Here is a 24,340-nt window from a genome sequence, read left to right on the forward strand (position 1 = left end):
CACCCTTTCCGTTGTTTTCGTTCTGTTGCTTGTTCGGGTTGGGGGGTCTCCCAGACTGGAACGTTGAAATCGGGTTGCCCTGTTGTCTGCTCGTCCGGTAAGCTTTGTTCCGCACAGTTTCTCCCCTTGCTAGTGGCGATGCACATAGCTATGCCGAGCCGGCTCTGTTTGTCTCTTCAGCCCCTTCGATCGGTGTGGAAAATAGGGGCCACCCTTTTCCTTACGCAGCCGTTGCCCCTGGGACGCCAGCATGGAGTGACTCCCTGGCCTGGTCTCTCTGTCAGCAGGCCTGCTGACTCGATCGCTTCCCCGTATTGCCTATTCCGGGGGCCCCTCCCTCCAGCGCAGAACTTTATGGTACCCGGGGAGGGCTGATTTAGTGGCTTATGAACCGTCAGGAACGATGCGAGTCGGGAGCCACGATGCTCAGATAACCGCGGCCATCTTGGAATCGGCCAACCGCCTTTTGATCGAGTTTAGAAGAGTAATAGCTTGGCTGGCCTTGGTTTCTCTTTTAAGATTTCCTCGACAAAATCAGCCTCTGGTACAGCTTCCTGGGTAGCAATCTGGAAATGTTCCTCTGCTTTCCTTAATATGGCGTTGTACGCCATTTGGTCATCAACCGGGGAGGCCTGCCGAGTGGGTGTGGTCGAGGGGCAATCCATGCACAAGGCATCAGGTTCCGGTGTTGGATAAGGTGACTGCCAAGGCTGAGGATCACCCAGGTCGGGGTTGTCCCCCCAACCTTCTGTGAGGTCGATATGAACAGTGTCAGCAAAGGTATATTCATCCTGATTGTATTGGTCCACAGGAACCTCATCTTAAGTGCGGTCATAAGAATATATTTATTATTATTATTCTTCTTCTTCCTGAGAAGGATCAAAGACTTTTGGAGTTTAGCCAAACTCTCTTCCTGAGGCCTCTTGGGCGTGGACTTCTCCGAGTGTTGTACAAACCTCTCTAACCTATCCATACATCCCTCAAATTTCTCCCTGGTACAAATAGATGCACCAGAGGAGTATAGGGGTGAAAAAGACTCTTGTAATGGATCTTCTGTCGCAGAATGGCGAGATTTCTCCTTTAACGTCCAAGAAATCCCTCCTGTGCCTTCCGAAAAGCCCTTTCGGGGGACCGACGGTTGATGCGAGTCCTCTTGTCTGTCCATAGGCTTTTCTGTGGGTTCCGATGAATCCTTCGGCCTATCACTGGATTTCGACGAATCCCTAGGTTTGTCCTAAGGTATCGACGAATCCCTGGACTGTTGCTTCTGATTATCTGCCGAAATAATCCTAGCAATGCTTTCGGCAACTTCTTCAAAGGCGGAAGGTAGTCTAGAACAGGCCAGCGGTTGTTTTCGGCAGAACTGGGACCTTCTTGACCGTGAACGCCTTCTTCCGATGCGTCTCGACGGTCTCCTGAGTATTGGGGGCAGCACCCTTAGATTTAGAATGCAGGGTCGCAAGGCGCACCTGCTGTTGCGGGGAGGGCTGCCGATCCAGACGACCGGTGGGTGCGGCTGAAACAGTAGTTTCAACTGTTTTGTCGAAGACGTCCCGGGGGTTGTGCGTTCAGTGTGTAGAGAGTGTGCGTCCTTGTCGCCGGGGGTGTACAGTCCCCATAGCAGGACCTGAGTCTTGCCTGACGGGGATGGCGACGGACACAGAGCGAGAATGCTCTGCCGACGGGTCAATGGCCTCCGAATCGGAGGCCTGTTTATCACTTAGCACCTCGTCACAATCAGTGGTTGTGGCAGCGGGAGAACTAGACTCGGCCTACGACATTCCGTAGGCCGCCAACCACTTAACACATCGCTCCTTTATTGTCTTTGGACGCAGGAGCTTGCAAGCTGCACAAGCCGTCTCATCGTGATTCAGGGGCAAACACCTATTACACTTAGAAATTTGGCCTTGCAAGAAGGACAAAACCTAAACGGAGTCCTCTACATAGCTGAGGAAAAATATAGTGACAAATAGACCCAGGCAACAAAGAGAGAGGAAAGGGAAAGGCATTCTCAGAAAAGGAAATGTCCACCCGACCCCACTCTCCCTAATGTGTAGGCTGGTCAGGAGGCCCGGCCACTTGGTCGGTAGCGCTGACGGAACACTGTCCGTCGAAGGTCCGTGGAACCGGCTTTGGCGTAGATCAGGAAACAGCCGTCGATGGAATGGATGGTAGGATAATAATAACTCTACAATATACGACCAATGGTCGAGGATAACAATAGCAAGGTCTCTGGACGAGCTCCGCAGAAGGAGAACAGTATGCTGGGCGGAAAAAAACAATCTGCGGGACCTCGACGCGCGAGGGATTTTGGGCGCACTACACATCACGTAGGGATAGTGTTACAGGCACGCCCATGTCGACGTCCCCTTTCGATTCTCGAAAGACAAGATGCAATACTCTGCGGTTACCACTGGATGTCGGACTATGTGCACAGCATGTGAATCTAAGCAGATTAACAAGCATCAGAAATAATCTTATATAAATTATAAGTGTAAGAGTTTCTTTGATGTGCATGTCTAACGAAGGTTCAGTGTACTTACCTACAGCTCACATCTTCCTTTTAAGATTAGCCTGACTGCTCTACCACTTTACCAAGGTCCTGAGTTAGTACAGACTGATACTAAGAGTTGGAGATCTACAAACCACTGGGATAGCTCACTAAAGTCTTACTACTAGTATGACTTTAGGAAACCCCCCCAACAAACACCCTGTAGGAAAATGCATGCTACACCACTGCAGATGCACAATGTATTTTTCCTCTGTGCAGTTTTAGGATACACTATAACAAAAACAATTTATAAAAGGCAGTGCACCCATTCGATCCCCATTCAAAATGGTTCTTTGGCCGTTGGAGGAAACATAGCAGTAAAAAGGAACAGTACATGTACTAAATGTGAAAGGCAGAGTCAGCAACCGTTCCCGAGACACAAAGCCACACGCTTCCATACCTGATGGCTGGCCTGCGTCCCTCGCGCTTGAACCGTTGCCAGTCTGTCATAGTAACGAGAAATAGGGTTGTCATGCTCAATGCCCTTCTTGGCACAGCGCTGCTTGTAGATCTCCACCAGGGAAAGTGATGAGGGATTGTCCTCAACCAAACGCATCTGTGGCGAGACTGCGACAACTCGGGGGACTGCAAACATGTGAGAAGAATTTGGATGAATGTAATCACTAAGCACACAATCATACATAAATCACCAAATATTAGTACAGTTGTCAGGTATTGTACCGCAATGCTTCACATAGCAATTACACTGGATGAAATAAGAGCACATTTTAAGGTTAAACAGAGTGACCACCTTCAGTTATTGACAGATTTAGATATGATCAATAGGCATAGAGTTTTAGTCCAACATTCTCACATCAAATAGCCCAACGGTGACAAAAGCACCGAAGCTATGAGTGCGTACAGCTAATGGCGGCATGTGCGTGCTCATCATTACCAAGTAAAACCTTGAGGGGTGGGATACAGTTTGCAGAACTGCGCTAAGTATTTGATTCATTCAGGGCACCACCTCTTAAAAGAACCTAATAAACGACAAAGCAAAATCTCTACTTTTTGGGACTTTGATAAAGGTACATGGGTCTAATAGAAAGGGCAGAAGAAAGGAATTAGTGTTTGGGATATTTTAAGGGACTGAAGGGAGAGATTTTTCCTCATAACCTTGAAAGAGCTGGGATCCAGAACCACTGTTAATAATGGCACAGCAGGTGGAGCTCGTTAACAAATAAGGTGGCGCCTTTCTTCAGCCCTTGCCTGCTCATGGTGCAACAGAGACACAAGCTTGCATTGCTAATTACAGCACGGGTCAGTTTTTGTGTCTGTCTTTTTGTATCATTTTGTATGGCTGCCGGCTGGCAACAGCTTTGTCAAAGCAAGCCCATTATGATTCATTTAACCGGTATTTTCATGGGTAAACATCGTCACAAAATACAGTTCAGCACGCTGAGCAGGAGATGATAATGCCTTTGAAGTAACAGCAAAGAACTAAGCCCTCAACAAAGGAAACCACTCAGCAGCAAAATGAACAGAGTATAATCCAAAGTGAAGGGGACAATCCGAGACATAGAACGGTCAAGTGACAGCTGCAAAGGTCAGAAAAATGTGACAGACAAAATAGAACTCTGGACCCAGAAGAAGCAGTGCCAGTCAAAAACACTTAAACAAGGGCAAAGCCATCAGCATTTAACAAATTGCACCTGCTCTTGTGGTGCTCTTCTTTTAGTAGATTCCCTAGACGTCCCAGTAATTCACATTCTCTAATGGCTATTGAGAGGAAAGATTTCTCTTTTTGCAACTTTACATCCATAGTTTCGATGGGCCCCCTTTCTTTTTGTTCCATTTTTTTTTTAACCTTTTCTGACTTTTTGAAGGGAAGTAAAGCCTTCAACTTCACTTCCTGTTTGACCATTTTTTATGGGGAAACTGATCAGTCCTTTATACTATCAGTACTGGGAAACTAGATTTCCCTTTAGCATTCTGTGACTTTTTAACATTGCACACAGCATCTTACAATGCAGTGCAGTGGGGATACTTTTCTACCACCCTAGCTTTTTACACTTCAGAATTTGGTTACTTTTATGTGTGACTAAAGACAAGCTTGTGGCAGCAGATACATATTTACAATTTTTGCATTATTTTAGTGTGCCCATTCGCTTTTACGCATATGGCTACTAAACGTGGCTAGTGCCCTAAAATGGCTGTGCCACGAGATTTACAGTTGTTATTTGGACATATTGTAGTTTAGCCTTCTTCCTCTCTTGCCAGATCAGCAAACACCATATAAGGTCATGTATTTGGCCTGGTAAAGCTACTGTTTTCGTAGGCTGGTGATGCCTTTGTGTATATGTGGCCCAGGAAGGGGGTGGTTTTGTCTGGTCCCATTCTACATCCGTGGTGCCAGAGATTCTAGGTGTGGGGCATGAGTGAAACCAATAGTTGTCCCTGATTGGACAACTACTGGCTGTTTGAATGGTGCAGATAAGTATCATTGGTAGGCTCAGACTTCCTTCCAGCTTGGAGTTTGGATAAGAGGACTCCTTCTGCAGCCATTTAGTCAGCTCAGCGTTGAGCCAAGAATCCCTCGTAGAAGAACAGCCAACTGACGATCCATTGAAGACTCCTGAAGAGACCTTGCATCACTTCCCGAGTCTGGCCTGGTGAAGCCCTGTTGGACTACCTGGTCTCCGAAGACCATGAGCAGTACTTTAGCCCTTTGACTAATGGGACCAGCTAGTCTTGATGCATTCTCAAGGCACCAGCCATCCTGAGCCTTCGGAAGTGTCCCTGGACCACCCAGTCGACTGACCCGCTCTCTCATGGGCTACTACGCCACAAACATTGCTGTTTAGTGGTTGCACCCGGAGCCTTGGTGGACGCCAGCTTGTGGTACAAGCCACCTCCCCAGCCCCCTTCCCCTCTGAATTTCAGCATCAATGGATCCTGTCCTTGAGAAGCTTCTGGTACTGTGACTCATCGCCTGTGTGCCAACGACCATCGCTGGAACTTGCCTTCCTTCATTTTCAAAGTGTCCTGAAGAGGCCTGCATGAGTGAATCCTGCATATCTTCATCACCAGGCATCTTGCTACTGTACTTACCGGGAGAATCCTTGCAGCTCCTGGGCACCTTTCACTGGAACCAACGGTGGGAAATCCAACCTCCAGCAACCCCCAGCAGACCTACAAAGTCATCTGGGTAAATCGCCGTCAGGGGGGTAAGTAAACGCAGTGCATCCATAAGATAACATTTGGAATAAGTCCCTTTGTCTCCGTTAGGAAAGAATTCTCTTTTAGGCAACTTTCACTCCATATTCTATAGACCGCCAAACTTTTTTCTTTTGTTTCACACCTTTGTCCTGACTTACTTCAGCTTCACTTCACTGGCCTTTTGCTCATTTGTTATGGGGAAACTGACTTGTCCTTCAGGCTGTCAGAACTGGGAAACTAACTTTCCATTTTGTCTTTTTACTTGTTATCTGTTTGGGTAACTTTTTAATATTGGACAACGCATCTTTCAATGCAGTGCAGTGGGGATACTTTTCTATCACCCTAGACTTACACCAAAGGGATTTTTGGTTACTTTTAAATGTGCCTAAAGACGAGATGGTGGCAGCAGTTACATTTTTTTTGCTATCTTTTTTGTTGGCTCATTCGTGTTTACCGCATTTGGCTATTAAATGTGGTTAGTGTCTTAAGATGGCCGCACCATGAGATTTTTCACTTGTTATTTGGCCATTTTGTTCTGTGGCCGCCTTCCTGCCTTCTGAGATCAGGAATTCCCTTTTATGGTCCTGCATTTGCCCAGGAAAGCTGCTGTTTTTGCAGGCTAGTGCATGCTATTTGCGTATGGGCTCAGCAAGCGTACTGGGACTGTCTGGTCCCAATATGTCTAGTGTGCATGCATGAGTGAGCCACACAATGGTCCTTGATTGGACCACTGCTGATGTGCATGAGTGGTGCAGCTCCTTTCTGTTGGAGGGCTGAGACTGATCACTCACCTGAATTTGGGTTAAGAAGGGGAGTCCTGCAGCCATTCCAGTAGAGTAGCCAAGTATCCTGTGTAGCTGGCAGACGACGGAAGACCTGAGAAGGAACCCTGAAGAGGCCTGGCAGCCCTTCTTGCTGCTGTCCCAGTGAAGCCCTGCTGGACTACCTAATCTCAGAAGAACCCTGCTGGTGCTTCGACCCTTTGGACTGGTGGGACCAACCAGTCTCTATGCCTTCGGAAGTGTCTTGGACCACCCTGTGGTCTAACCAGCTCTGTTTTTGGGCTACTGCCCTAGAAGTATTGCTGTTAAATGTTTTGGCCCGGAACTTCTAGGCTCCCTGGCTAGTCCTACAAGTTGCCTTTCTGCAGTTTCAGCATCCCAGCGTCGACTGGTCCTGTTCGCGAATGGTGAGGCGCCTTCTGTCGCCTGTGCGTGTTGACTGTCGCTGGTATCCGCCATCAGCCATCTGGTAGAGTGTCCTGAAGAGTCCTGCATCAGTGTCGGCTACATTTCTTCACTAGAAAGGGTTGCACTAAGCTCCTGTACCCAACCGGAAACATGCTTGCACCCACAGCTATTGGGCATCTTCTACTTGATCCAACAGCGGGAAAACCTACCTGTAGTGATCCCCAACTGACTTGCCAAGTCCTTCGTGAAAATCGGTGTAAGGGCGGTGAATAGTTGCAATACTTACGGGTGCCCCTATCTCCTCCATTATAAAGTTTGTGAAGAACTTTGATTTTAAACATGTGTTGAAAAAACTGCTCTAGAAGCTAGGAAAAGTCACATACTCACCTGTAAATCCATTTGAACAACTTCAGGAACTAGCTTCACAACCACAGGAAGTTTTCATCACTTTGTCCCACCTTCTAACGGTACTTTGCGAGCTTTTGGGCAAAAGGCCCCATTCAACTTAGGTTTCGACTTCTAAAGTTAGGGCTTCTATTCCTGTGTACTGTTAATAGAACTGAGTAACTACTTACCTTTCCTTTCAGGTATATGGTGAACTGTATGCATTGCATTAACTGCGACTGTATATATGTTTTATATTTAGAATGTTGTGTGATAATATTACCTGCTTGATTCATTTTATAGTGTGTTTTTGAGCCTACAATAAAGAGTATTTTTGTACTAATCTGTCTATGTATACCCATTGTGGATTTCACTGTGTGGACTCATTGTGCATCGCTGACCCCACTCACCTCTCCCGAGTCTTAGCCTTGACCACACTCCATGCTTACCTAGATTGGGTTGGACTAAACTCCCAGACGTCCCATGTTCACTATAACTAGGATGGCCTCCTAAAATCTGTCCACCAGAAATCCATTTGAACAGTCTACTAACTTTCAATTCCACTGCCTTTTGCTCGTCGAACCTGGATAGTAACTCCTGAAATACAAAAGACTGTTTACTTACCTTAGTAAAATTGTTGGGAGTATTTTATTCCCTCACCAAAACAAGAAAAATATAACTTACCTGTAAATACCCTCTCTGGTGAGAAGCATTGTAGCTCGTGTGACTTTTGGGTACAAGATCCCATTCTTCTTAGGGTTAGACTGCTTAAGTCAGGGAATTATTGTGACATGGTTCCATCATTACTGCATTTACTTTGATTTACCTCTTGTGTTGAATAAGTCATTTTAATGCATTTATGAACCTATTGTGAATGTATAAATGTTTAATATTGAGTATTGTGCGTTATCACCTGTTTAATTTTTCAGTGTGTGTAAATAACTATTTTTATACTTATCTAAACTGAATTATTGTGTATTATATTATGTGGACTCTCTCGACTGCTCTCCGTGTTTACCTTGATTGGTTTTTGGCTAGCCTCTCAAGTTCCCTGTTCACTTTAACTGGGGTGGCTTCCTTAAATCTATCCACCAGCCAGATTCTAGAAATCCATCTCTGTATCAACCGACTGCTGTACAGATAAGAAAAAGCCTTGCAGCAACAAATGCTGGCATGGGTATGCCAACTGCAGGGGACGCTCAGACAAGTGGCTCCATGTTGCACACGCTTACCATCCAAAATCAAGTACAAAAAGTAAATACTAACAACATATCCAGAAGTTCAAAATAAAGCTGCAAAATTCATTATTTTTCTTTTACGACAAAAGGATTAAAGGTTGTAACGAAACGATGGGAAAAGAGACGAGCCGGGGGTTGCCAAAAGTGAAGTGGGATTGGATAGACTGGCAGGAGCCACAGATCTCTAGGTTATGCTGTCCCCAAGGCAGTATAACGATTCCTTGTGGGGGTCCAACACTGAAGGGCTTGAAGCCTGGGACTTTTTTGCAATTTAAGTTATGTTAGTAACACTTTTATAGTGCACTGTGACCCGGCATTATACAGTAGAAACAAACGCTAGTGGCATTCCAATGCAGCATACTGAGTGTGCGGAAAAAACGTGTGGTAATTGAATTCTGCTGGCTTTAATAAAATATTTTTAATTAAACTACTGTGTTCATTATTATGATGATTGAGAGATCGAGATTAAACAAGAACCTGACAATGGTGAATGCAACTACAATAATGCAACAAAAAAAATACCACTTGCTCAAGTCCCCTTTCCATTTCTACAAGCTGACTAGTGCTATACAACATTTTCAAACTTGCACCTGCAACTGCACTAATGTAAATGCAGTATGAAGAGCGTACACGCTCAGTCTTGAATTTATTTAGAAATTAGAAAAGACGCGATTTTGCTAAGTAGATGATTATTACTTTAGAAATGTATATATTAATGTCAATACATACACACAACTAATAATATTATCAAGAAAACAATTAGTATATTAATGTTTTGAGAAAAATATGAATTTCTAAATGGACAAACTCATGTAAATGTATTATGTGTAGTTTCTTAGTTTTAATGAAGATTAAAAGTGTTATATGTCAAAAATTCCAAAATAATTAAGACAATTTAAATTGCTACATTCTTTATTTTTTAGGAATGCGAGTATTACTGTTCATGGATTATTCAGATTTACTTCTGAAGACTATGCAGAGGCTGCACAATACAGAAAACTCGACCTACATGTCCATCAGACAATATGAGAGGAATATAAAAACGGCCAATATTGTGTAATAAAAAGAAAATAAACCATGAAGAAGCTAAAACCTTTAATCTATATAGAAAATTAAAGGTGGTGTGAAAAAAGTGTACGCTGTTTAGGTTGTGTTTAATTGAATAATGGTAAGAATGCATTATTTTAAGTCGGTAATGGATCATGAACCAATGGTTGGTCGGTTTATGCTGAAGATCATTACTTGGGAGAGATGTTACTCTAGACGTGTAACCCTTGCATATTGAAGTAGAGATTGTTCTGATTTTTTTAAACGTATTACTATTAACTTTTGTAAAAAAAAACAAAAAAAAATTGTGTTAAAGTGAGTGCACATTCCCCTGGCTCCAGAATCAAATTTTCAAGTATTTTAATTTGTAACCAGGAACTGGTTGGTTAATTTTGAAAGCCCTTCAGCATATAAATAATACATAATAATCTAGCACGCCAGATCTCCAATTATAGCTACCTGTTCTAGTTTGTGTATGTACATTATACTATTAGATAAAGGAATTTCCAAACAATACACTTTCCTTTTTAAAATATTTCAGTCAAAGTTCACCAATAGCAGAGCCACACTCTGGTTTGACATTAATGAGTCTAGTGGTGAAAAATATGGCTCCTACACATGATGGATGACTTTGAAGTTACCAGAATGAAGCAGGAGAAAAGACATGAGTGACCCGATGCTGGGGTACAGTTCAGTTGGCCATCAACACACGTCAAGTTGCCAGAAACTCAAAGATCTTTGATTAATGTTCTTTGGTTGTTTATCATCTTTTGTAATACTGGGGGTATTGTTCTACTTGTCACCAGTCCATGGTTGTTTTGTGCTCTCGCCTCTTTGTGTCAGGATACATAAGGCAAGTGCAGGGCGTAGGGAGCAGAGGGGTCTTGAAAGCTTGCAACCCAGCCAGACCTCCAGGATTGGAGGGAGATTGTGTCTATCATGTTTCCCCCCCAGTTGTTAAGGCTGGAACCCACAGAACCCAGCAGTGCTTCCCCTTCTAGGTATTATCTTGGACAGGTTGCTACAGCAGCGCTGCCAAGGGTCTTCCATAGATTCTGGTTACTTCTCTATGCTTCGTAACTCGTTCCAGCAATTTGCAAACTTTTAGGTGCAGATTCTCCTATCTTATAGGAATAGTGAAAGCAGTGTATGCATTTAGCCTCCAACCACAATTTTGCATCCTTTCAAACAAATGGTGGCCATTGAATCATAAGGGGCCACCCACATACATTATGCTTCTTCCAGGGCAAACACACAGGATGTGGACTTAGCCTTGAATACAAGCATCCCATTCATATATTTGCCAAATCTTAGCTGCCCAAGCTTCCTAGGCTAAGTGTAGTTAGGAAACCCCAAAATAAATCAAATAGGCAATTCAGGCAGCAAGGGTAGAGTCAGCATTTAATTCCATTAAGCTGTACATAAATGGAAAGGAACAAATGTACCCCCCGAGCACACAAATCTCAAGAGTTTTTACATACATTTGTTGGGTTACACAATAACAATGAGCTTCCTAGCAGAACACACACTGACCTCCAGGGACATGGCTTCACAACACCATGCAGGACATGTAAAATTCAGCTCAACCTATCAACAGGACACAACCCTCTTCCTGAAATGTATATCCCCATTACACAGATCAGCAGTTTCAGCACCTGATCTGGTGATCAGTAGCCACATTACAACTGTTCCAGTTTGTAGGTGAGAAAACTCCACCTTTCAAGGTGGCATAGTATGCGTCACAGGGCATGCCTCTGTGCCATGGACTGAGATTAACCTCACAGCTGCATAACGTTATGCGCATCTATTTGCGCTAGCCAATTAAAATAGTTTTGGCTTTTTCGTTGTGTGATCTAATTGGCTGTGGTATTTCTCGTCCCGTAGCTCATGTATGTCAAGGGGCCTATGACAAATATAAAATACTGTTGGCTACAACTATTTCAAAGACTACATAGGCACATATCTATACCCTTATGTATGATAAAGCCAGGTTTAGCTATGGAACTTGTTCAGAGTTTCTAATGTCAGTGTCCAAGCCATGAGCTCTGTGTGAGGGAGAAGGATGCTGATCCCTAAATCATTTTTTACTTACAAGTACCTATGCATCTTGCAACAGTGCTGCTACAACCATCTTATGGGGCCTGCATAGCTAACTGAGCAAGGCTACTTACCTGGAAAAAGTAGAGATACCTTTTGGGCACAACACCATTATAGGCATTTTCCCAGGGGGCACTACACAAAGCGCTACATCCTTAAAAGGCCCTGAACAAGGACTCACAAGGAAAAAAGGTCTGTTAAACCATACAGAACCAGCAAAAAGATTAGGAGGCTCAACTCAGAGCGACAGCCAAGGACTTTTGAAATAACAGATCCCAGATACCAAGCAAAGACATTCTCATGGATCCAAATCATAAATAATATGCATTCACTCTCTAAAGCAGCGATTTTAAACGTCCTTAACTATTCTGGGTTTACCAAATGCAGATTGCTGGAGTCTGACCCGTATTCCTCCTGTTATTCTGGGTGATTTCAATCCTCCTTTGTCTACAAAATCTGCAGCCAGTCCCAAATGCAGAAGATTGAAGTCAAGTTACCCAACACATTTTTGCTACCTCTCTTAGGGATATTATGCTGAGGGAGGGTCATTCAATTTGATATTTTACAGTTCTGTGTACTGCTTCAACTCTGTGAAAGAAAGGTGCTTGGACTATCAATTTATCTTTCTAGCTACATAAAATTAAGATATCTATTTTGGCTTCCTTTTTCTCTCTAACTCCCATTCTTACTCTGCATAATGTACATTACTTTCAATCCGAAAGGCACACAGATAAAAGTCCAACATGGATACATGATGTGTTAATAACTTGCCACCTGGATCCTGTCGGCGGAGCCAAAGCATCATCATATGGTCTTTGCTCAAGGCGATTGCTGAATGTCAGAGCTATATTAGCCATGGTACCATACTCTTAATATTCAGCGCTTATAAAATATAATCGAAGGAATTAAATGCATCTGTTGGAATACTGCAGTGTACAATTTATTGTTCATTATACATTTAAAAATGTCAATTACCTGTAAAAAACAAGTGTCTCTTTGTGGTTTCTTTCCTTTTCTCTAAACAAGGGTTCAAGAGGCGAAGGAGCTGTAAAACCCGCTCTTCCCTGCGAGACTCAGTCAGACAAGCATCGTTCATCACCAGATATGGATAAATCTTCCCATTGTGGCCACGGATATACAGTCTCCTTGCTGCAGTGTTGTGCTTTTGCACTATCTCCACTCGTGGCATAAATCTACAGAGGCAGAAGAAGCAAGATATAAAAGCAACTAAATCAGAGTTTATAGCTTCATTTCTGTGTTTCCAGATGATCATAGAATGGGAGAGTTCTTGTGTGTGCATGGGTACGTGCAAGTGTGTCAAACAGCAGTGGTTTCAAAAGTTATAATTATGCAAATGGTGTCAGACCTATAAGCTACTACGTAATTTACAGGAATGGCATGATTAACATGAAGACAAAATTCACTACAATAAACTAACTAGTCACCTTATATATAGATGATAGCTATTTTGTTGACCAGAATAATCCACAAAATGTACATGCATTAGAATTATTTTATGTAGATGGAGACGATACCAACACAGTTCTTATGAAATGTATTGACTTGGTATTTGAAATACTTATGTACAAACATTTCGCACAAAAGAAGCACATTTGATAGTTTGTTGTACCTAACAGAAACGGTAAACAAATTATTTCCCAAAGATAAGATGCTTTTAAAACTGCACATGGAATTTCACCTCATACTTTAACAAGTGTGTGTAATCGCAAGCGGTTGCTGAGGTAGTATTCTCAACATCAAATGCATATCATCCTTTGTACCCTTTGTAACGGGTAACAGTGATTTTCTTTTAAATGCACGGTTAGGAAAAGATGCATCACTCCTCCAAATGAGATAACAGGTTGTAAAATGTGGTTAAGCCCCATAAGTTACAATTCATAGCTACAATTAGGCACAGGATGTATCGATGATCTAACCACAACTAACCCTTTCCCTATGAACAACGTTTGGCCAATGTTCAACTCCTACTATTAACCTGCAGGGCTTATTCCCAAAAAGGAAGATGTCTTAAGTGTAGTCCTTGAAAGATAGGCCATTCCCCCATACACCAACCATGGGCACACCACTGCTGAATTGTCCCGGGTGATCTTTGATATTTACCAAGCTCTTAAAAAAACATATTCCAATGATATTGATTTTCTCAATAAGCACTTAGAAGACTGCTCCCCTCATTTTAAGGACTAGTCATAGCCCTGTAGTTAAATTTGCTAGCCGCACCTTGCAATTTTGATATAATAATGCGTTGGCTTTGGCATCAGGAACTCTCCAGGAATCTCCACTTCTGCTGTTTGAGCAGAAAAATTGCTGAGGAATCTGCACTTCTCTTCGATGAGGAAGAACTTTGGTAGCTGCTTGGTCTTTCCTTCAAGAATTTTAATCCACTTTTTCAGTTTGGAGATGAGATTGTGAAGTTTCATGGAGCCAGGCACACTGAAGTCAAAGTCTGAGAGATGAGAAAAAACACACAAAGGTCATCCTTCACCGCACAGCTCATAACACAGCATGAAAGAAAGCACAAGGTGGTAATTACTGAGCTCTAGGGAAACCCTGGTTCTTTTAATTTCAGATGGAACACAGAATATAATGTTCGATACAGTCAACTTCACACCATTCTTACTGCAGCTTGATTGAGAAGATAGATACATTTTTCACTCGTCATTTCCCAAGAACACACGCTTTTGGTTAAAGTCCCCCAGGATATCATTTGCTGAGTGCACTTTTCTTTGTGTATTTGTTATAATGCTATTTGTCAGATTGTTGTTAGAAATTCAGGTTTTTACACATTTACAAGCAAAGATAAAGGTGGTTAAAAGACAAGCACTGCTAATTATCACTGTACGTTGCCAACTTTCACTGACGGTGGTAGTGTTTTCAAACATGTCAAATCTCTATCTAAATGCAGGAAGGGCCACGGTACCAGAACAGACCGGGCCCCACTGAATAAACCAAACCCACCAAGATTCCTTTTATTTGCATATTTTCTGTGACCATCCCTGAAACCGTCTTCCCCGCATCTGGTCAAGTGCCTAGAGGGGGTCTGCATCAGTGTTTGCTGCATTCATCCACAGGAAGAGGTTGGACCCGACCAGAACTCCTCTTGCACCCGCAGTTCCTGGGCATCTACAGCTGGAAACAAATGTGGGAAAAAGTACCTTGGGCATCTTAGCAACGACCCGCAAAGTCCGAGGAAAAAAAAATCAGAGTTTGGGTGGTAAATTACAGCATTATATTCTCCAGCATGGGTCTGGCATGGATTCACAAGCTCATGAATATTCTCGGTCGTCAGGCAGAGAATCCTCAGTAAAAAAAGAAAGCAGTTTCACTTTAACCTGAAAGCTGCTTAGCTCCTCTATGAAAAAAACACTGTCCTTTGGGTCATACTGCCCCCATTCAATGACAGGCGTCTCCCTAAGCCCCACCCCTGATGGCAATCTTCAGATTCGGTAGAGTACGTAAAATGGCAGTATGTACCAAGAAAAGCCAGAGAGGGGAAGGAGGAAAAGTTCACATGTGAATCCATGCAAGACCCATACTTAAGAGTTACAGGTAAGTAACGTGTTCCTTCTCCAGCATGGGGTCTGGCATGGATTCACATGCTCATGAATATGATTACAAAGCAGTTCATATACACAACCACGGCAGGTGGCAAAGCTCAACAGAAGCAATACAGTTACCCCTGGAACAGACGCACCTCAAGCTAACAGATTGCGTAGCACTGCTTGGTGACCCGGGACTCCTCCCTGAATCCCTGTCAACGCAGTAGAATCTCATGAAGGTGTGGGTGTGTTAGGTAAGATTTTCATATCTTTGATAAATCCTCCTGACCTGTGTCAACCCCAGAACGTTTTTTTTTCACTAGGTAACTATTTTACCTTGTCCCTAGGTGAAGGGGAATATTTTACCCCTCTCACCTGGTCTTTTACTCTTTTTATGGGTGACCTTTTATGTCTCTAAATAGTGTATGGGATACATTACTCACCGTAATCGTATTTCTGATGCTTGTATCTGCTTAGATTCACATGCTCTGCATAGGCCGACATCTAGTGGAAGCTGCGGAGTATTACAGTTTTTTTTTTGAAACTCGAAAATGGGCGTCGACACAGGGCATGCCAGTAATACTATCCCTAGTGTGACGTCCACTGTACCCATGATCCCTCATGCGTGTAGGACCCACAGATTGTATTTTTTCTGACATGAGGTAGCATGAGGAGTAGCGCGAGTACAGATTATCCGAGCAGATAGATAGAGACTAAGACTACCCGCATCCATGTGCCTTCTCTCAGAGGGGAGGAAGGGCAGGCGCATGTGAATCTAAGCAGATACAAGCATCAGAAATACGATTACAGTGAGTAATGTATCCCTTCTGAGGCTTGTGGAATCTGCATAGATCACATGCTGTGCATAGATTAGTGAGCAGTGTTAGAAGAAGGAGGTGGGATGTGAGAAGGGTCATGAGCAAACAGGTGTCTTAGAACCGCTTTTCCCACTTGAGTATCTGTCTTGGGATGAGTGTCAATGCAGTAGTGCTGAGTAAAAGTGTGAATGGAGCTCCATGTAGCTGCTTTGCAAATGGTGTCAAGGGGTACATTTGCAATGAAAGCCAGAGTGGCCCCAGTGCCTCTAGTAGAGTGGGCTCTTGGCGTAAAAGGCAGAGTCTTTTCAGAAAGGGAGTAACATAGCTTGGATACAGTTGACTATCCACTTTGAGATGGCACCTTTAGAGACGCGATCTCCCTCTCTGCCTGTAGCTACGGAGACAAACAGTTGGTATGTTTTCCTTAGCGGCCTGTTCTTGTCTACATAGTAGAGGACCGCTCTTCGCACATCTAAAGTGTGTAGTTTCACCTCAGCAGAGCTTTTGGGTTCTTGGAAGAAGGCCGGAAGCTCAATGGACTGGTTAATGTGGAATTTAGAAATGAACTTAGGTGAGAACCTAAGGTGTGTTCGTAGAACCAGTTCATCCTTGTGAATAGTAAAGAAAGGATCCTGCACTGACCGAGCCTGAATTTCAATGACCCTTCTTATGAATGTAATGGCTACTAAGAATGCAGTTTTATAGGTCAGGTGTTTGAGACTGGCTTTATGCATGGGTTCAAAGTGTGGACCCATGAGCTTAGCAAGCACCACATTAAGGTCCCATCCTGGTGGTGGGTTTGAAATTGGAGGGTGGAGTCTCTTTACCCCTTCCATGAAGGCTTTAACCACTGGTACTTTCCACGATGAAACTTTGCTATGGGAGGTGGTGTAGGCTGACAGCGCCGCCAAGTGTACCTTTAGTGAATTAAATACCAACCCTGCATCCAGCAGGTGGAGCATGTAGGTGACAATGTTGGAAGGAGTGCAATCAATGGGGTTGATATGCTTATTCTGGCACCAGATAACAAATCTTTTCCATTTATCAAAATAACAGTGCCTAGTGTTTGGCTTCCTAGATTCCTTTAGGATGTCCATGCACCTCTGTGGTAAGTTGAGGTGTCCAAACTCTATGACTTCAGGAGCCATGCTGCCAAGTTCATTGAGCTGGGTTGAGGATGCACTGTTTGACCCTGGTGCTGGGATAGTAGGTTGTGCCAGCACGGGAGTCTGATGGGTTTGCACGCTGCTAGCCTGCGCAGGTGTGGGAACCACGGTTGTCTCGCCCACATGGGAGCAACTAGAATGAGCGTCATCGATTCCCTGTGCATCTTGTTGACCACCTTCCTCATGAGAGGAGTTGGTGGAAAAGCGTAAGCAAACATCCCTGATCAGTTCATCCACAGGGCGTTCCCCCTGGAGCCTGGCTGGGGAAACCTGGATGCGAAGTCTGGGCATTGTCTGTTTTCGCTTGTGGTGAATAGGTCTATAGTGGGGAAACCCCACTCTGAGAAGAGGTTTTCTGCGACTTCTCTGTTCAGACACCATTCCTGTTCTTCTGGGAGGGGATCCCTGCTCAGAGCTTCCGCCAGTTAATTGAGATCCCCTGGAACATGTTGAGATGACAGGTAAATGTTCCGTCTGAGTGCCCATGTCCACATTTTCTGGCCAAGCCTGGACAGATTTGGCGAACAAGCCCCTCCTTGTTTGTTTATGTAAAACATTGCTGTTGTACTGTCTGTTAAGATCTGTACTGACAGGTTCAACAGGTGGGGTTCGTCGAACGCTTGAAGCACTTTGAAGACTGCCAGAAGCTCTAGCAGGTTGATATGATTCTTGGCCACTGTGTGAGACCAGAGACCCCGGGCTGTGTGGTGGAGTAGGTGTGCTCCCCACCCCGATAGGGACGCGTCTGTAGTGACTACAGCTTGTATCTCCGGATCGTAAAAGGGTTTCCCCTTTGACAGGTTCTCTCTTGTCCACCAGTGAAGACTTTGTACAAGTGTTGGCGAAACGACCACTAGATCGTCCCACTGACCACTTGCCTGAGACCACTGTTTTGCCAACCATTCTTGCATGGGTGGCATGCGCAGGCGCGCGTGGGGGACCAGGTAAATACATGACGCCATCATGCCTAGCAAACACATAGCTTTGCACACCCTTATCCGGCGACCGGACTGATATTGAGGAATTTGCAGCAGTATATTCCAAATTCTTTCCTCTGATGGAAAGGCCAACCCTTCTTGAGTGTTAGGGATAGCTCCTAGGAACTGTATGGAGGTGCTTGGCACCAGGCTTGATTTTTTCTCGTTTATAGAGAAACCCAATTGAAAGAGGAGGTTGATCATTCTTTGGATGTTGGATCTGCAAACTACTGGGGTTTCCCTCGTGATGAGCCAGTCGTCCAAGTACGGGTACACTGGGATTGCCTCCCTGCGTAGGTGTGCTGCCGCCACCACCACCAGTACCTTGGTGAATACCCTTGGAGCTGAGGCTATACCGAAGGGCAGCACCTTGAACTGGTAGTGCTGACTGTCCACCTTGAAGCGCAAGAATCTTCTGTGCGCTGGGAACATGGAAATATGAAAATAGGCATCTTTCATGTCCAATGTTGGCAAGTAATCCCCTCTTTTTAGGAGTGGGATTTCCTCTTAGAGAGTAGTCATGCGAAATGTTTGGGGCTGGACATACTTGTTTGCAGGGCGTAAGTCTAATACTGGGCGCATTGTCAAATCTTTCTTTGGCACAAGGAAGTAAGTTGAATAGATACCCTTGTTTACCTGGTTGCCCGGGACGAGTTCTATCGCGTCCTTTGCGAGAAGATTGACGATTTCCTCGAGGAGGCTCTTCTGGTGGTCCAGGGAGTATATTTTTTGTCGTGGAGGGTGGTTGCGGGGGCGCTCTAGCAGTTTGATGCAGTATCCTGCGGACAGCACCCATCTGTCCGATGATATCCCTTCCCATGGCTGGGTGAAGTTGGAAATGCGCCCCCCTACTGGGGATGCATGGGAAGGGACCCTGAGTGGACTGTCACTGCTTTGCGGGAGGCGTACCACCTCTACCGGGGCTGCCTCTACCTCTACCACAGGCCCTCTTGTTACCTCTGCCGTAACTCTGGGTAGTCTGCTGGTTGCCACCCCATGATGTACCCTGTCCCTGTGTACAATTGGAGCCCCGTTGTAATTTTGGCCGCGAGAACGACAAAAATTACCATTCCCTCTTTGATTGGTGGGCTTATTTGTCAATTGTCCCAGGGACTTCAGAGTATCATACTCGTCTTTGGCAGTTTTTAATGCGTCCTCTACCGCTTTGCTAAACAGGACATTCGCCTCAACTGGCATGTCAATAAGGGTTGCCTGTGTTTCGGGTTTAAACCCCGACTGTCTTAACCAGGAGTGCCTCTTAATGACAGTGCTCTCTGCTATGAGCCTGCCTGCATTATCTGCGGCATCATGCATTATCTGCGACATCAAAGGTTGTTTTGAGGATGCAACCTGACACGGCTCTACCCTCCGACGCGATCTGGGCCAACTGACCCTTAAGTGGTTCCGGTGCAGAGTCAATGAGAGCAGCTGCCTGCTCCCACTGGTGGCCATTATAGCTTGCCAGCAGAGTGGTGGTGTTGGCGATTCTCGCTTGGTAAGCGGAAGTGGAGGCTACCTTTCGTCCCAAAACATAAATCCTCTTGATCTCCTTGTCTGGGGGAGCTTCGGATGACGACAGCGGAGTCCCCGCTCTCTTTCTGGTGTTAGTAATGACTAAGGAGTCGGGCTTCAGTTGCCCCCTTATGTAAAGAGGGTCAAGACTGGGCGGCCCTGAACATCTTCTCGATTCTGGGGTTCACAGCCCTTGTGAGGTTAGGATAGGCAAGGGAAGGATCAATCCTTCGTTGAATTGATTTAAGCATAGGAATGGCTTGAGCAATGGGTTTCTCGTCTTCCACTAGCTCCTCAGCAAAGTCCCTTTCCTCTTGTGCCCCCTGAGAGTCAATGCGGAAGTGCTCTGCCGCTCTAGCCAAGACCTCATTTAGCAGGGGTTGGTTATCTACTGGAGAGTCGGTAACCTGAGGTTCATTATCAACGGGAGAGTCTATATGGTAGACTTCTGCTACATCTTCCTCCTCCTCCCCATCCTGGCCCTCGTCATTTCCATAATAATCTACCCCTGTTTGGTCGTCCAACAATTGTAAGTCTGGATCCTCAGTATATTGTTGTGGATCCTCAATATAATGTTTATAAGGCTGTATATAATAAGGGTCTGAAATTAGGCTGTTAGGCAGAAACCTGTGCAGTTCCCTTAGAGACCACTGCAAAAGATTTAGGACTACAGGTGGTTGGCAGTAAACCCAATTGGTAGCAGTCTGTACCACCCAGATTTACCTGGTAGCTGTGGCTGAGCAGTCAGACTTCTCTCAAGATGAGTTAGGCAGTATATAGAGTATACACAATAGGTACAGAGGTACAGTAGCACAAGCAAACACTGACCAGAGCTTTGGTGTAAAAGTATATAATTATTTAAAGACACACTTGTAAATTACACTAGCACAAAGAGGTAAATAAATTCAACACACAGTCACTATTATATATATACAACCCTAATTACTTATTAGACAAGTCTTAATGAGAAACACCACTTATTTTCAGATAGAGGTGAGCGCTTAACATAAGATGGCACTCTAATAAGTTATTAAAAAAGGGAGGGAAAAAGGCAGGGTTATGAAAGCACACAAATTTCAATACTTTTCAAAGAGCCACAGTGAGGCAGGTTAGGCAAAGTCTACTGGAGAGCAAGGAAGTTCAAATGCCAGGCCTACTCTCTTAGAGAGAGCAAGCGAAATGTGTCCAGGATCACACAGTGGGGTTATGCCCAAAGAGTCTTTGTAGAAAGTTCACAAAAGATTGAGATCAAGTCAGGAAAAGTTAGTTAACAGGTCCCAGGCTAGCCCAGGTTAGAAAGTCGAGGATTTACTGTCACCCCGAACGATCTGTCGCAAGGGAAGCCAGGCGGGACACAGTACCTGAAAGTGGGAAGAACCGTCCAGCGGGGGCAGTTGTTCCTGGCAGTGGATGCAAGTCGGTGTTTCGTCCAGAGGAAGAGGAGGTCTCAACGTGGAGGAAAGCTGAAGGTCGCTGCACTGCCAGGGAAGAAACCAGCCGTGGAGTTTCCCCGGTTACAAGGTACCACCCTTTTCTTTGCGGTAGTGGTAAACCGTGGTATTCCGGTTGCCGGGGTGCTTGGCACGGGCAAGGCGGCCACGAGATGGTCCAGGAAGGCGAAAAGACGGGCAAACTGGTTATCCCCACCAGTAAAAGGAAGAAGACTCTCCGGGCTGGAGATCTCCTCTGTCGTCGGAAAAAGTGGTGAGACGGTTCAGCAGGGCTCCACCGTTGGTGTCGTCGTTGCAGGTCGGCTCGGCTTCTCCCTCCTCGGATTCTTTAGGTCCTGTGGCGACTTCTGAAGTTCCAGTCCCCAAAGCCCTGCTTTTATGCAGAAAACCCCCATTCATTCAGCCTAGCTGTCACTCAAACATGAGTGCGACTTGATTGCAGCAGGGTGCCTAAACCCCCTCCAACACCCCCTGTGGTACCCAGACAGAGTGGCACCACTTTTGGAGGCTTCTGTGGAGAAGCCCGCCAAAAAGTGGAACAAAGGGCTCGACTTGGGTTGGAGTCACAGAAGCGAACACAAACGCCATTTTGGAACCAAGTTTCGGCAAAAAATATCAACCAGTGAATTTATATTAATTTAATAAACCGGCGGTATGTTCGAGGCTATGTTAAAAAGTGGTAGCCTCGAACAATGGGAAAATCCCATTGGAATATATTTGCGGTCGAATATAAAATGTAGTATCCACTGCCACCAGCCAAAACTCGGTCGGGGGGGGACTGGACAGTGCCCCCTCGAACAACAGACCCCGGGGCAATCAAATTGCCCCGACCAGTATGTCCACAATAGGATGGTTTGTACTGGTTCTGTTCACAATTTGAGACTAGTAAAGCCAATGATGACTTTACATGCCCTGGGAGACAGTAGTCAGTCCCAGGGTATGGAGTCTATGTTTGGGGGTCGCTACGACACCCCTGGGTTACGGCACGGAGGGTGCTGTGTAACCCACATACCAAAAACACATGAAGCCCTATGGGGTAAAGGACCCCATAGCCCATAAAACATATACATAGTCAAAGGAACACCTCAAATCATGTCTAAGAGTGGGAGGAAAAGAGTCTCACTCTTAGCAGGAGAAAAAAATAAACCCCAAAAATCCAGCAAAGCTGCTGGGGGACTCACTAGGTTTGGGAAATTAGCCTTTACAGAGAATTCTCCCTAACATAGGCCCTGAGTTGGAGTCTCAAATAGAGGTTTTTTACTATGGGGCTGAGGGTCCCTGGATCCTGAAGGAGTAGCACTGTCTGGAGTGTAGGAGAGGAAATGTTCTAGGTTTTTAGAGTAGAAATCAGCCAGAGAAGACATCCTGCTCATTACTCCATCTATATCTTCACTGCTCCATTTTTTGGAGCTGGGGATAACAACCTCTTGAGAAGGTTCCCTTTCTATTTCTCTACCATGAGGAGTGGGAGGAATAGGTTTGGACTTGGGGCAGAGACAGGGGTCTTGGAACTACCCTTATCTACAGACTTCTGTGTGTCCATATTTGACTGTGGAGCAGTAGTGGTGTGTACTGACTTTTTCTGCTATTTACCCCCTTCCCCTTGAGTAGAAGAGTGTTTTCCTGAAGTTTTCACCCTTTCTAAGGCTTTCGACGCCTGGCGTCGAGATTCGGGGGAGGACTCTCTCTCTTTCGAGTGTGCATGTCGGGACTCGGAAGCAGACGCTGAACGGGCTGCCGGAGGAGACTTCAGGTGTGCGGCCTGGGGGTGGAGGTCGCATTCGTTTTCCGACGACCGTACCTCCGTAACTTGGAGAAGCGAGGCACTTTTGGCAACTGTAGACTGTTGCCTTGTGTCATGAGGCAATCTCGACCTGGAACGCCCAGGGGACACCGATTCCGTAGACCGCTCTCTACGTGCCTCCTTTTTCCGAGAACTCGACATGCGTGTCGAGTCCCAGTTGGGATTAATGTGTTTAGGTGTGGTACTGATGTTCGCGCTCGTGTCGCTGGGTGTGGTCCCCATAACTGCCCTGCCGGACAATCCTCCGGGGTCGGGGACTAGCGCTTGGGTGTCTTTCGACGCCCCTGTACCCTCGCCATCTGAAAAGGCGGCGTCACTGCTGTCACTGTTGGCACCCACCGCTTCCATGGCCTTGAGCTGCCTGGCGTGGTGGGCCCAACGCTTAGTGGAGCGGTCTTTGAGTGTTTTTGCTTCAAAAAGCTTACATGCTTTGCAGTTCGCCTCGGGGTGGTCCCTCGACAAGCAAAGATTACAGGTGGCGTGTTTGTCAACCCAAGGGTACTTGCGGTTGCACTTGGGGCAACATTTAAATGGAGTACTCTCCATGTCACCTTAAGGCAGCGGGCTAGTGTATGTATGATATATATTTATATATATAGTGAAGAGTCTGTTTCCACTCTCCCTACTTGTAGGGACGAGGCCGAGGCCTTCCGACGCCCAAATCCGTCATGCAGGTCTCGACGGTTGTTGTTCTGCTGACCGGCGTCGAACTTCAATGTCTCGATGAGGGAGTGAAAGAACGGGGAATTAATATTGATTTTATTTCGTGCAAAATGGCTGAAAGCCAGGGAACTCCGCGGAATGCTTCCGACAAGTATGGCGGGAAAAAACAATCTGAGGGTCCTACACACGTGAGGGATCATGGGTACAGTGGGCGTCACACTAGGGATAGTATTACTGGCACGCCCTGTGTCGACACCCATTTTCGAGTCTCGAAAAACAAACTGTAATACTCTGCAGCTTCCACTAGATGTCGGCCTATGCACAGCATGTGATCTAAGCAGATTCCACAAGCCTCAGAAGGTTGAAGTTATAGTTTCCTATAACATTTGGTCTCAGGCTGGTTTGCTCCTTTGGGCTCCCCTGTTCATTTCTCTTTCATGTATTTGGGTGAACTAGTGATCCCAAGTAGTAAAGAGGGATTTCCATTCCCTTTACATTTTGTATAAGTGAGCCAGCACACCCCACCTTATGTCGAGTGCTGTGGGGGATACAATGTATCCGCTTTCTTACTTACCTGGTAACATTTTGTTACACATGCTAGTTTTACATGAATGGCTGGTGGCAGTCGTTTTACCTTTATGACTTTTAGTCTTTATTACTCGCAGGCTGTTAATTCAGCCTCTCTAATGCACAGAAAGGCCACCATTGTTCTAAAACGGTGGGCTC

General features: G+C 45.2%; 1 protein-coding gene across 8 annotated transcripts in view; it reads right to left on the minus strand.

Moving 5' to 3' along the window:
* The window catches only part of TRRAP (transformation/transcription domain associated protein), a 2,065,012-nt gene that overhangs the window by 100,002 nt on the left and 1,940,670 nt on the right, over positions 1-24,340 (minus strand). For all 8 annotated transcript variants that reach the window (XM_069647248.1, XM_069647247.1, XM_069647244.1 and 5 more), the window contains 3 exons: positions 13,905-14,130; positions 12,642-12,859; positions 2,952-3,136 (listed from right to left, as the gene is read on the minus strand). In XM_069647248.1, the coding sequence (XP_069503349.1) occupies positions 2,952-3,136; positions 12,642-12,859; positions 13,905-14,130 (629 nt within the window). The remainder of the gene's footprint in view (positions 1-2,951; positions 3,137-12,641; positions 12,860-13,904; positions 14,131-24,340) is intronic.

Source organism: Ambystoma mexicanum, chromosome 2q (genome assembly GCF_040938575.1).
Source record: "Ambystoma mexicanum isolate Mex_15411 chromosome 2q, UKY_AmexF1_1, whole genome shotgun sequence".
Lineage (NCBI taxonomy): Eukaryota > Metazoa > Chordata > Amphibia > Caudata > Ambystomatidae > Ambystoma > Ambystoma mexicanum.